This window comes from Protomyctophum parallelum (genome assembly GCF_964188405.1).
Source record: "Protomyctophum parallelum genome assembly, chromosome: 6".
Taxonomy (NCBI): Eukaryota; Metazoa; Chordata; class Actinopteri; order Myctophiformes; family Myctophidae; genus Protomyctophum; species Protomyctophum parallelum.
The window spans coordinates 29,305,025-29,319,101 of record NC_139701.1 but is presented as its reverse complement, the minus strand read 5'-3'; the positions used below and the strand labels follow the sequence as shown (position 1 = coordinate 29,319,101).

Genomic DNA, 14,077 nt, shown 5'->3' with positions numbered 1-14,077 from the left:
ATGTATGTTATGTATTGCCATGCTTTTTGTTCTTGCTTATTGTCAAGGCTCATACATAGTCTGGATTTTCGGTGGTGAGGTGCCCACCGAACTACAACATGACGTCACGAGCCGTGGTGAAGAGCAAACCACCGCCACCGCCCAAGCCCTTCTCTCTGTTTTTACTCACCACCGCTCAACGTTATTTCAGCTCCGGTGGTCGGCTCACCACCGGAGCGGTGGTCACCTCACCAACGAAAATCAGAGTCAGCATGCAGCTCACAAAAATGCAATAAACAAGTTAGCTGGTTGGAACATTTTTTACTTTTAATGTATAGATATCTGGCCAACATTGCAGCTGTAGGGAAATTGCTTGAATTATCCTCTTTCAATCTGTAAAGTGTTTGTTTCATAAAATTCCACTGTAGACTTCCTGTCAAGAAATTCCTTGCAGATGAAGTGCTTGAGTTTGGAAGTGCTCGTTGACTATCACTCAACGGCCCATGCGTACCACCTGTTTTGAATGTGCACATAATGCAGGAGGCAGCAGGAGGTTGCTTTACTGATAACGAGCGCTTCCATACACCATAGACCATAATGTCTATGGTGGATTTTTATTAAACAAAAACTTTACAGATTGAAAGAGGATAATTCAAGCTTTCCCTACAGCTGCAATGTTGGTGATTTTGACGGTGTTTAATATAATTAGAGAGGACGTTTCTGTTTGGATGAATGGGCTCTCTAATGTCTCTATGGGAAGTGTCACCTAGGTATCACCTTGCTGGCAAGATGGCTGCGGTCTGAATATGGAGAATAGCCCTAGCTCTGGCAACCGTGGAATGTGACCTGAAATGGATTAGTTACCTGTGTGTTATGAGGGCTTTTAAAGCAAGGTCACGTGTCTAAAGAGGATATTATGGGGTTAAATGTCTTTGCCCCATCTATCTGCTGCCATTACTACAGTATCCGCATGCTTGTCTATTTCCCTAATTAATTGCCTGCTTGTTTGATCCTTCTCCATCCATCTAGCTGTCCCTTCAGACGTCTGTTTCTTTCTTTGTTGTTGTTTCATTGTCTTTCTGTTTGCGTTGCAAATTATGCCTGTCCTTGCACGTGAATCTGTCCACTAATGGAATACAGTAAGAACTTATTCAGTTGAGCTTTTAAAATCTAAGTGATATTCATTGTGTGTTTTCCATTGGTCTGGACGTTTTGAAAATAGATTATTCTTTTAGTTGTTTATGTTATGTGACACTAAATGTCACTGGCTCTAGGTGTGTGAAAGTGAAATGAGTTTGTGGGAAGTTGGAAAGATATAGGGAAGGTCACACATAATATATGTCGTGTATGACAAGTAGCAGTAGCTTTGTCGACATGGAAACATGACTCTATGGCCTCTGGCCTGACTTTTAAAGATTAGAATGAAGAATAAAAACACACACACGCACGAGCACGCACACACGCACGCGCACTCTCTCACTCTTTCCGACCAGAGGAAATTCCGTAAATTGGTCCAGAATTGTAGAACAATATACTAGACCAGACAAGTGCAGAAAGAGGGAAAGGGTGTGTATGTGAGAGAAACTGGAAGCCAATCGGGATGGAATATGGAGAATCGGACAGATCCGTGTTGATCACATGACTAGATATAGTGCGTACCGATTTGCGTGATGTGTGGATAAAATCTGTATGAGTAATATAAAAAAATGTGTTGTGCGAAAATCTGCCTCATGGTTGCGCTATAACAGGCCGTTCTGGAAAAGTTGGGGCAGAGGTTCGGATTTGGCATCCAGCTGTGTGCACAGTTTCGTAGCGGCCGGGCCAACGGTGCCAGAGATAAGCTGGGAACAGATGGAAGGACGGACACAGACTTTCAGTGGTGAAAACATAGTCTTCACCATGCTATCGCCTGGCTGGCGGACACAAAAAGAAAAGCACACTACTAGTACTACATTAGTACTACCTGTGTGGAGCAGGTCAAACATAAAATCGTTGATGGTGCTGGGCTGTAAAGCCACTATCTGCATGATGTCATGAAACGATACCTTCGGTCATAAACAAACACCGAATGAAAGTGAAACATAGGTGAAAACCTATGTTTAGCTTTCCATTTCGGCACACGATTTATGAATGAGGCCCATTTTTTGTTTTTGTTGCCTTTTCCGCCCCACAACCTGCACACATACAGTAATAACTTACTCATAATCTAATCAATAGCTAGACCAAACCATTACTCTCTACTGTATGTTTTTTCTTTTCTGCTATATGCTGTAGTGGCCCACCTAAAAATAGAACATGAAACGCAAGAAAGAATATTTTCTTGTTCTCAATATTGATAATTTGATATTCTCTTCATTTACTCTGTCTTTCCTCTGTTTTTCCAGAAATCTCTCCGCTGTGCCATAACCTGTTTGCTCTGTATGATGAGACCACTCGCCTATGGTACCCACCCAACCACGAGTTCAAGATCACAGACGAGACCAGCGTCAAGCTGCACTATCGCATGAGGTGAGATGAGTGGAATGTCATTGATTCTTGTAAATTAATAGTTCAAACGAATCTCCACCGACATCCTTGTCAACTTTTAATATTAGTATTATAAGATTTCAACAGTTCTTCCATTCTTTGATTGGTCTCAAAAAACAATGTCAATAACCCACTGCTCCTAATAGTTATAATCATGGCTTAATAATATTAAATAATTGCAAATATATACACAAATACACCAAAATAACTAAAGGACTAAATAATATATACAATCATATTGTATTCTGTTCATCTCTCTATATATTAGTCCAGCCCTTGCCCTTCCTATGTAGACTGAACAAATGAGTGATTTAAGATCAGTTTAGAGATTAGATTAGCATACCTCAATGTGTAATGTCCCACGGGCAGACCTCTCACTCAGTCCTAAACCATAAATCCTTGCTTGGCTTTGTTGTTCTTGGGTTGTAACTTGCATAATGGTGTTTATTTCTATGCATGCACCACGGATAATATAGTTTGCTGTACATTATTGATGACAAATGTGGTGCAGCCAACAGCCCAATTTTACAGGACTACGAGTGCTACCCATTACATCCAAAGTGGTTTTAACGTCTGAAATTCCCATCCTCACTAATGGGATTAAAAAGAAAAAATGTTTTTGTAGGAGGGTATGTTCCATATTCAAAAGATTAACACCAGTAAAGGCCATATGGTCTCGTGAATGTCCAGCCTTAGTGCTTTGTGAGCTGACGGTATGTAGCGTGGTCTGGAGAATGGAGATAGTTTACTCATTGGCTTGGCATGGAGTGGAGATGTCACTGAATCGACATTCTAGAGCTGAGTGAGAGGCGGGGCTGCTCCGCGTGCGGCTGTGAGCACCGTATGTGTGTGTGCATCAATGTATGTGTGTGTGCCGTCAGAACTTTTCTTCTAGTCTAGGCAGAGACGAGACCACAGTTATAGGAGAACGCAAGCCCGGTATATTGTGGCAAATTAGTATTTAAATGGTTTCACAATGGCCAATGTAAAATATGTGGTTGTTACACTATACAGTACATTAGGGACATTTATTTTACATAAAACATGTATTGTCCCTTCATCCTCTCTTCTCATAACCTTTCTACAGACATGCTGTTTACTCACTCACTCACTCACTCACTCACTCACTCACTCACTCACTCACTCAATTCAATTCAATTCAATGGAGCTTTATTGGCATGAGAGAACACACACACACACACACACTTTCTGACTGGTCTTCTGTCTCTCTCCTATCAGGTTCTACTTTGCCAACTGGCATGGCACCACAGCCGGTGAGTCTCCAGTGTGGAGACACTGCATTAGTAAGCTAAGAGGAGGTCTCAGTCCACAGAAGACACCAGAAGGAACACCATTACTGGATAATGCCTCTCTTAGCTACCTGTTTGGCCAGGTGTGTGTCCGTAATATAGTTGTTGTGTTTTTGTGTCTACACATTTCATCCTGTAAAGTATAGGATCAAAGCTACAAAACTAGGTATCACTTGCAGAGATCGATCCAACAGTTTTGGATGTACACGTTATAGAATTATTTAATTCTGAATTCTCACCTATAACAATCCCATTGGAGCATCCACCTCTGACAACAACAGGAGGCACTGCTCTGAAAGAAGTCAAGGACCTGAAGTACCTGGATTCATGGGTCAACTCAACGGAGCATGATCTTAAAGTGAGGAAGGCACTTGCATGAAGGGCCCTGAACGGCATGGCCAGTGTATGGAACTCCAACCTCCCCCGTCAAATCAAACTCAGCCAAAGACACCAAGAGCTGCCAGCCAGCAAGTTAGTGATGTTGGGGACCAACACACGGGCACCGGTCACGAGGACGTTCAACATTAACATGTGGATGTACTAAAGAAAGATACAGGAGCGCAAAGCACCAACGAACTGGCCAGATGCATGGAGAACCGTCCGGGATGACTGGAAGTGACGATGGAGGGCTCGTCTGAAGACGACCTAGAGAGGGCTATGTCCACAGAAAGCGTATTTGAGTGGAGAGCTTCAGATATCATGTCCAGAGCAGGGAAAGTGCGCTTATCATTCAAACCTATCAAACGTTGGCTGTGACCATTTGAATGATCTTGTCATCTGTGCTTACGGCTTAGCACAAATAGTCTAGCTGAAAAAAGGTAAACTGGTAGTAATGATTTAAAGTCGGATCGTAACTAACAGGCCTGGCGGATCGAACGTAACTACCAAAAGTCACTGGATACTGAGAGCTGAGAGTGCTCCAGTGCATGTTGTTGACCATAGAAATTCATGGGAGAAAGATGCTGGCAGCTCAAAAAACTATTTGTGTGGACATGGCCCCCAATTATGTTGCTCAACTTCTTTTGTCTACTCTAAATGTACTTTAATGGCAGTGAAAGTACACCATAATTTGGAAGGTTTCCATGTGCATTCAGCATATCTACATGCCCTATGGTCATTATCCCATGGTGGTGGTTTCTGGTTTCATTGATACAGGAGAGGCTTTAGGATTGTGAAGGGGGGGTGCGCAGCGCATTGTTTCATAAATTGTAGCTAGCACCTCCGCAGAACATGAGGAATCTACTGGATTATTATTACTATAATTATGTGAAGAGCAATTAGCCCTTCGCTAAGTCCCTCCCCAACCCGTCCTTGTCCAATAGGCACGTTAGCAGCGAGGAGACAGGGAAAGCTGTCCTCCCCCATAAATGCATGTTAAATAATCGATCATTTCAGTAGCAAGAGCATCAAAATGTCTTCTAATCTAGTCAACCAGGCCTGCAGTAGGCTATACATGGACAGATTTGCATGGCATTATTTAAATAAACTAGAAATACGAGGAAATGACAGAGGGAGAAATCAACTTTTAACGACCACCCAACAGGAGTTTTCATGTTGCACGGTAAGATTCGGTCATTACCTGGACCCTGGCCTGGGTGCGTCAGTCTTCTCTCGACGTTAAGCCGTGTATATGTTCAACAACACAGCCATGCAAAATAACATTGACAGTTATGAGGTGGCGAAAACTTGACCTGCAGAGCATCAGTTGCTAAACTATCTGGATTGGCATTGGACAATCACTTTTTTGGGTGGGATTTAGTGAAAGGGCTAATTCTGACTTTATCCAAGTATGGAGACTTGTGTATAAATATGTGTGTGTGTGTGTGTGTCTCTCTCTCTCTAGGGCCAACATGACTTCCATAAGGGTTTGGCCCCGCTGAGGAAGGCCAAGACTGAGGCAGAAGAACACGACATAGAAAATGAGTGTCTGGGCATGGCTGTGTTAGCCATCACTTACTATACAAACTATACAAAGGACCTTGAACTGCCCACCGCCCCCAGTGACTCCAGGTACAGTAGTACATACATTGCTCAGGCTGATTTGGACTTTGTTGCGTTTGTCAAAATAGTCAATCTACAACCTCACAACACGCCGTACTGCAACACATTGTTAGCTTGCAGATCTGTTTGTTTGGTGAGTGCAACCAAGTATAAACAATCTAACGTGTACCGTACGTACGCACGTATGCGCACACAAACACTTACAGAGTGATAAGTTTGTCGTGTGTTACAGAGGCTATTTCGCAAGTATATGAATATAGGTGTGCTAATTTGCCCTGCTTTGAAAACCTAGATTATATTTATTTTCTTTTTCCCATACCTATTCACATTCTGCCTGTGGTTTCAAAGGCTTGTGGTGTATGCTTAGATACACATCAGTGCTTTAGCCTGCACACCCCTCCCGTTAGTAATGGTATCGCCCATAGGCGGAAGTATGTGCAGGAATGCTAGCCTGGCTAATTAATAAGCGAGACCGAATCAGCCGTTGGCAAAAATAAATTGCCTCACACGACGTGATTTGAGTCTGGCTTATTAGCCAGGCTACAGGAATGCACGATCACATTCCATAGTAACGAGCGAGTTGACATGTGTGAAACAAACATTTGTGTTTAATAAAAGCTTACAATATTATAGATCTCCTCGCAGCTGAACCTTTCCTTCCAGTAATTGTATTACACGACAGGCTGTGAGTTCAAGCCCAGGGGTGCAAATATCCTCTTCCTGTTCTTCCTCCTCTAGTCTTCTCTCCGTAACTTTACCCAGCACCATCCAATTTCTGCGAGGCAGCTGTAATTTCTTTCAATTATGTCTCTTCTTCCATTCATCCCAGCTACAAGCGTCACATCCCAGAGTCACTGAACCGAAACATCAAGCAGCGCAATGTTCTGACACGCATGCGCATCAAAAACGTCTTCAAGAACTTCCTCAACGAGTTCCAACACCGCACAGTGCACGAAAGCAACATCACGCAGTATGACTTGAAGATCAAGTACCTGGCCACGCTAGAGGGGCTCACCAGCGGCCTAGGCAGCGAGCTGCTGGAGCCCATCTCACTCACAGTCATCCAGGAAGGCCAACTCAACAACGGCGGGTACCAGGGTAGGCAAGAGTGGACAGACACACACTTATTATAAGTAGTGTGTCTGTCAAGGAGGTGACTGTAATGTCACTTAAAGTAAAATTCTGTTTTAAATATTGGTGAGATATCTTCAATAGTTGGTTCAATAGTTGACTTATTGCACAGTGAATCGGGTCTCAAAGTTTTAGCAAACAAAAGGAGACTATTTTGGAATGTATATTTCTAATCAACAGAGCAACTATTGAAGATATCAATTTACAATTTACAATATATAAAAAGTAGTTATCATGAAACATGTGTAAGCTAAGAACGTAACAGTGGAGTAACTATATCATGAAACTATATATATATACTATACTATATTATACTATACATACAGTATGTATTATAAAGTGCTATGACTACATAAAATGCAATTCTAGTGCTATCTAAGTCTACATAAAGTGCTGTCTAAGGGGCTAGGGCAAGTGCTACGGGCCATGATGGAGTCTGTAAAGGTGGGTTTTCAGACTACGGGGGAAGATTGGGAGTGAGGCTGCAGTTCTGATTGTGATGGGAAGTGCATTCCATAGTTTTAGAGCCAGAAGGGAGAAGAGTTTGGGACGTGTGGAGCGTTGTCGTGGCGTTTTTAGTGAAGGTACTTCCAGCTTCCCTGCGTTGGCTGATCTGAATGCGCGGGGGGGTTTGTAGGGTTCGATCATACTTGTAATACTTGCTTTGAATGCCAGCATCAGAGTTTTGTATTCTGTGCGGGCAGCGACCGGGAGCCAATGGAGGGAGCGGATAAGGGGGAGTGGTGTGAGAATTTTGGCTGGTTGAAGACCAAGCGAGCTGCAGCATTTTGGATCAGTTGTAGAGGCTTAAGTGCACATGCCGGTAGAGCAGTATCTCGCCAATATTTGGAGTTACATCATGGCAAAGTAACTACACTACTGCTAACCTATACGAAAGTGTCTTTTTTTCATTTACAATGCCACACTGTGACCTTGTAGTCTACAAGGTCACAGTGTGGCATTGTAAATCTACAAGTTGTAGATCTGCAAAAGATTATAAATAATAAAGACTATAGAGTGTCAAAGTACCACACCCTTGATGGTCATGATTTGTCAGGAGCCAAGTTGGCTTTGTCCGCGGCTTAAAGGTCTTTAAAAAAATACTTTCTGAAACATCTATGGGAAAAATGTATGCGAAATTCTCTTCCGTGCTGCTCGTCAGGGGCGGGACTGCGAAGCTCTATTTTGATCAATGTCCAAAATAGGCTGCATCGGCGTGATGGTCATGTTTGATACACCTTTCCTAGGATACTACAACCACATGCAGAACCAGAACCAGTGTCAGAGCCTGGAGACCAGTCACAACATGCAGGTCATGGTCACCGGGACCACTGGGATTTGCTGGAGGAGACTGGAGACCGCCACTGTGAGTAGAGAAGTGGTTCTCAAGTGGGGTGTGGGAACCCCCAGATGTCCTTGAGAGGGTTACAGGGGGTCACCAGCAGAATTGTCAACACTTATTATTCCCAGGACGTGTCCACAGTGTCTTCATCATTTCACCTGTAAGAGGCCCAGGACGTGTGGACACGTCTTTAGGTCCTTTTTAATAATATAAAACGTGATCGCACGCAGCCATTCACTTTCTGGTTTACGGGCCCACAAATCTTGCTATTATCGCAGAATCTACAGCGCTGTCTGTGGTTTTGATCAAATCGGTGATGTTCTGTCCTAATTTCTGAATTCATCATGAGTCGCAGTCCGAAAATAGCCAATCTGCAAGTTGGCACTGCATTTTAGGCCTGTAGAACTGCTATTGTTGGTGCGTGACTGTATAACTCAGGCTTCAGTGTTAACAGTTATTTTCAGGTGATAGATATGTGCAATTCTATTTATTTTGTATTAATAAAAGTAGTTATTAGCAATAATCATTTTAAGTTTTACCAACTGGAAGAAAATGGCATGAAGTATTTCTCACCTCACTCTGCTTCCTCATGACATTTTTAACACAGCTTCTATGGTCCCAACAGAGCACTGTGATCCCCAGGGAGAGGGGTGAAAGCTGGGTGGTCTTCTGTGACTTCCATGAGATCACACACGCTGTCATTAATGAGGCCTTGGTCACCATCTATAGACAGGGCAACATGAAGATGGTGAGTGCCAACACCATAGAAAAGTTGGGCTGAAGCTGTTTTTAAAATTCTCAAATAGAATCCAGGGAAGTGGTACAGTAGGTGTGGTCTAAATGGTGGGTTGTTTTTTGACAGCTCAAGTAAACGGAGCTCTGCCTCAGGGGAACACAGGTTGGGAAACATCCGTTGACACACACTATAATGGTATATGTGTCAGTGTGTCACAGTCGGAGTAGTTGCGTGCCACGTTTTATGAATAAGATCATATCTTAGGGTTAGAAATACCAACCAAGAGATCCGTAAGCCACCTCAAGGAGTGTTCTGTTTTTTCGAGTGGTATTCCAACACGCCAACTGCCACTTATCTTTTTACTTAATCAGAGAGGCAGGCTCTATTGAAATCTATTTCATTTTTGCTCATGTAGCTAAACTATCAGTACATAACATACAAAAATACTGTTATTCATTTGTTAATGTAATTAGTTTTGACTATTCACTATTAATATAATTACAATCACACCATGGATTATTCCTTCTCATAATTGATTACCGATATGTACTTTGTGTCCATAAAGTTGGATCTCCATCCATAGTGCTTTTCTTTTCCCTGAGTGCAGCTTTTTTTTTTTTTTTTTTTTTTCAAATCAGGGCAAATCAGAGACAAAAGTACTCCTTCCAACATAAACATGTCTTTTAAAAGGTCTACATTTCATTACAAAACAAATCAAATCACTCTCTAAAGTTGGGTTGTGAACTCTCTGTTGTCATTACCAGTACCACACAGCTGTTATTGTGTTTAATCAAAAATAATCACAATAACTCACAAGGAAGACAGCTGCTCTTTTTACATCATCTCATATTTCACATTTCATCAGGTAGGTCCTCTCTCCTTCCAACCAGTCTCTCACCTCACAACCAACCTGTCTCTTTGGTTTCCCGTGTAGGAGTTGCTGCTAACTTGCAGGGATGCGGCTCTGTCTTTTGCCGCACTGGTGGACGGATACTTCAGGCTGACAGTGGATGCCCACCACTACCTTTGCAAGGAGGTGGCCCCTCCTGCAGTCGTCTACAACATCAACAACGGCTGCCACGGACCCATCTGGTTAGTACTGGGGGCGTGTGGACCCATCTGGTTAGTACTGGGGGCGTGTGGACCCATCTGGTTAGTACTGGGGGCGTGTGGACCCATCTGGTTAGTACTGGGGGCGTGTGGATAGATGTCTGTGCTGCCACGGACCCAGAGGTGCCTGGGAGAAATGCGAGGTCCTGTGCGAGATTTCGGGAGACAATGTGCGCGCGCGCATTCTTTTTAAAATTATTTAATTAATTAATACTTTTGCCTTCACTTCCCTACAAACATTATGCCAGGTTCTCATCTCCAATGAGTAAGAAATTGACGCGCACTGCCCAATTTAGCAGCTTAACAGTGTGAATGCAGAGATTGTGGATTTGTGGTCCTCCACATTATGTTATTTTATTTGTTGTAAGGAAGCTATAGTTAACATGACATGAGTCATGTCAAGCAAGCTGTCACAGGAGGGGTCTCTGGGGCTGACACAGTGACACTGTCTGATGATGATCTATATGAGCAATTTAACTTGTCTATTTATACCAATGGTCAATGGAACACAAACCTGTTGCCCTGATCATAACTGATATAAAACCACCACCCAACCAGTCTGCCCTGCAGTGCAGCTCAAATTACTGGTTATAAAAGTAAAATGAACAGCTGCTTGTGTTGCTGTTATTTGTTATAAATATTAAGTATCACATTTGCTTGATTGCCTGCAGACAATTTGTGATCGATCAAAATTCAATTAGAAAATTGTGAAATCCGGACACTGACTGACTGGACTGAGAGAGAGAGAGAGAGAGAGACGGTCCATGCGTGGCAAATTATTTGAAATAAAAACTTTTTTTTTGTCCACACAGTCCTACATGACATGACAGCATACCTTTTCACTTCACTCGAGTGACGAGTCGTTTTGTTTGTGAGCGGAGCCGTTGTGCACTCAATTAGCCTACATGTGTTCAACTTGTTTTTGTTTCGTTTCCATTGTGTGTATAATTCGAGTGCATGCGTTGCGCGGTGGCGCGGCCGATCTACAAGCTCACAACGCGTCGCGCTGCAATGCATTGTGAGCTTGTAGATCTGCTCTAATTCTGCAGTGCAAGGCAGCACGGCACAGCGCAGCGCCACGGGCTGCGATATTTTTCAGGGAGAACTCTCAGGGCTTCTAGCCGCCGTGCGTAGCGCTAATAACCATCCCTGCCTATTTAAGCTCTGACTCTGAGATGGAAAGTGTTTCTAAAAATAAAATAAAAACCTGCCTAGCACGAGGCCTCGCATGCGTGTGCGCGAGACCCTGTGTGGCGGCACCATTCGATCTACCCTAAAAGTGGCCCTGCACGGACCCATCTGGTTAGTACTGGGGGTGTGTGGATAGATGTCTGTGCTGCCACGGACCCATCTGGTTAGTACTGGGGGCGTGTGGATAGATGTATGTGCTGCCACGGAACCATCTGGTTAGTACTGGGGGAGTGTGAATAGATGTCTGTGCTGCCATGGACCCATCTGTTTAGTACTGGGGGAGTGTGGATAGATGTCTGTGCTGCCATGGACCCATCTGGTTAGTACCGGGGGAGTGTGGATAGATGTCTGTGCTGCCACGGACCCATCTGGTTAGTACTGGGGGAGTGTGGATAGATGTCTGTGCTGCCATGGACCCATCTGGTTAGTACTGGGGGAGTGTGGATAGATGTCTGTGCTGCCACGGACCCATCTGGTTAGTACTGGGGGAGTGTGGATAGATGTCTGTGCTGCCACGGACCCATCTGGTTAGTACCGGGGGCGTGTGGATAGATAGTCTGTGCTGCCACGGACCCATCTGGTTAGTACCGGGGGCACGTGGATAGATGTCTGTGCCTGCCTTTGTATCTGTCCTAAAGTTCGTTGTGTCCGAGTTTGCTTGTGTGCACATTACAGTATATGTCTGTCAGATCTTTTCTAAATGGCTTTGATTTTCATTTCTAATGATGAGTATTAAATCGTAGGCAGTACATTGGCCCATTTAGTCAGTCTAAATACAGTATATTGTTACATGTGCTGATCAATAAACAAGTTGTGTGTCTGACCTTGACTCTAATTTTCTGGTCTTATGTTTCCTTAAAGGAAACAAGGACACTGGTAAAATAAGCCTTTTTTCAACATTTGGTGGGAGTTTGTTCCCTGCCATTGATGCCGTCAAGTCTAATCCAGAGCTTTACCGCCGATGTGGTCTTTTCACTGTGGTTCATGAATGAATTTAGGTTGCCAAGCAATGGATACAACCGGAAATTAACCAGAGTTTTGCTTGCCGTCCGCCTCCACGTTATCAGATCCAGAAAAATGCTTTTATCTCTGATCTTTTCCCAGGTTGCGTTTTTGGTCAAAACAAGCTTAACCAAAGGACCGACAATCGTGGCCACACATTTTATTTTCTGTGTGAAAGAAGAGACGATTGTCCGTCACAACACACAGCGTTTTCCTACATAACTGTCAGTGAATATGTAGTAGCCAGTGCTTCATTTCTAAATTCTTAGGTGCCGGAGCTCGGGTGCACGCACAAAATTCAGGTTTTTTTATCACGTTTTCTTTGCCTTTTTTTTGCACAACCAACGGCCAGCCCACCCATCAGAACACTTTTTATATGTCTTTAAATGTTCTGATAAATTGAAAATGGAGGACCCTGAAGTAACAAGGCTTTTTCTGGTTTTATACTCGTAGCAGTCAGATTTTGTATTGACCTGGGTAGGCTACTTTAGTTTGAAATGTACCCATTCTACAAACTGAATAAAATTTCCAATCAGTCAATCAATAACAACATTTGCAGCAGCAGTTTACACAGGGACCCGCCGACTCACAACACACACCTACAGTAGGCATTTGCAGTTCAGTTGGCACAGCGGCTCAACGTTATATTAGATACTGTATAAAATGCAGTATAACAATTAACAAGTTAGGGTGGCCCATCATCAGAACCGTACGCAATGCTAAATACCTGCATGCGCATTGTTGTTGTCCTTATCCAAGTTCCTCCTCCGCCTCCTCCTCCTCCGATGACAACTCAATAATGCTACTACTACTTAATTCTGTAGTAGTCTATTCAATATGAAACGAACGACAACAGATGCAAATTGCAAAAGTCGAGACGAGAGTTGTTTTTTATTTACGAAAACGGCACCGTCAACAGTGAGGCGTCAAGCCTCACGACGCCGGGGTTCCATAGCCACCTAGAAATAGAAGTAACTATGACGAGGAAGAAACCTAGTTGACTTGAAAATGAAATTGAAATAATAATAGAGACATATTGTATATTGTAATGTGCATTTGGGGTGGCGGAGCGCCCTCTACAGGTAGGGGAGCTCAAGTGACAGGTACCGGAGCTGAGCTCCGCCAAGCTCCGGCTGAAATGAAGCACTGGGTCCAGCATTTGGTGTGCCATGGAGCACATATTTTAATGATTTTATATATTTATATATATATATATATATATATATATATATATATATATATGATGTTTTTTATTTTGTAAACTTATTTATTTATTAGTCACTGGTTTCTGATTGGGGGATTGGAATTGGAATTGTATCTGGAATGAACAAATGGCATCGGGACATCTTATTCAATAGTCCAGTCATCTGAATGTTTGAGTCTTTTAATCTTGGTGCGTTTGTCTCTCCTCAGCACAGAGTATGCCGTCTTCAAGCTGCGTCAGGAGGGCAACGAGGAGGGTACATATGTCCTGCGCTGGAGCTGTATCGACTACCGCTACATTATCATCACTGTGGTCTGCAGCGAGGTAAGCTCATCTCCTATACACATATACACACACAACGCAAACAATTCATTATATTATCAGGTGGAAACCTTGTTTGACCAAAACCGTACATTTTCAGGAAGTAGGGAGAAAAGACATCCTGTGTTCCAGTTTATCTATAATGCCTGCAGACACACGATCTGGTAGATGACTGTGTTGACTGTGAGGGTTTTCACTGTCAGTGATGTATTGGGGTGCCATGT

General features: G+C 43.2%; 2 protein-coding genes across 6 annotated transcripts in view; both read left to right on the top strand.

Moving 5' to 3' along the window:
- The window catches only part of lurap1 (leucine rich adaptor protein 1), a 435,521-nt gene that overhangs the window by 220,951 nt on the left and 200,493 nt on the right, over nucleotides 1-14,077 (top strand). The gene's annotated exons all lie outside the window — the stretch shown is intronic.
- jak1 (Janus kinase 1) overlaps nucleotides 1-14,077 on the top strand; it is a 48,882-nt gene that overhangs the window by 6,863 nt on the left and 27,942 nt on the right. For all 5 annotated transcript variants that reach the window (XR_014569381.1, XM_083767301.1, XM_083767298.1 and 2 more), the window contains 8 exons: nucleotides 2,364-2,487; nucleotides 3,745-3,898; nucleotides 5,659-5,825; nucleotides 6,646-6,914; nucleotides 8,195-8,313; nucleotides 8,915-9,037; nucleotides 9,960-10,117; nucleotides 13,742-13,856. Coding sequence is in view for 4 of the 5 variants with exons in the window: in XM_083767301.1 (XP_083623427.1) it covers nucleotides 2,364-2,487; nucleotides 3,745-3,898; nucleotides 5,659-5,825; nucleotides 6,646-6,914; nucleotides 8,195-8,313; nucleotides 8,915-9,037; nucleotides 9,960-10,117; nucleotides 13,742-13,856 (1,229 nt within the window). In the remaining variant the exon portion in view is untranslated. The remainder of the gene's footprint in view (nucleotides 1-2,363; nucleotides 2,488-3,744; nucleotides 3,899-5,658; nucleotides 5,826-6,645; nucleotides 6,915-8,194; nucleotides 8,314-8,914; nucleotides 9,038-9,959; nucleotides 10,118-13,741; nucleotides 13,857-14,077) is intronic.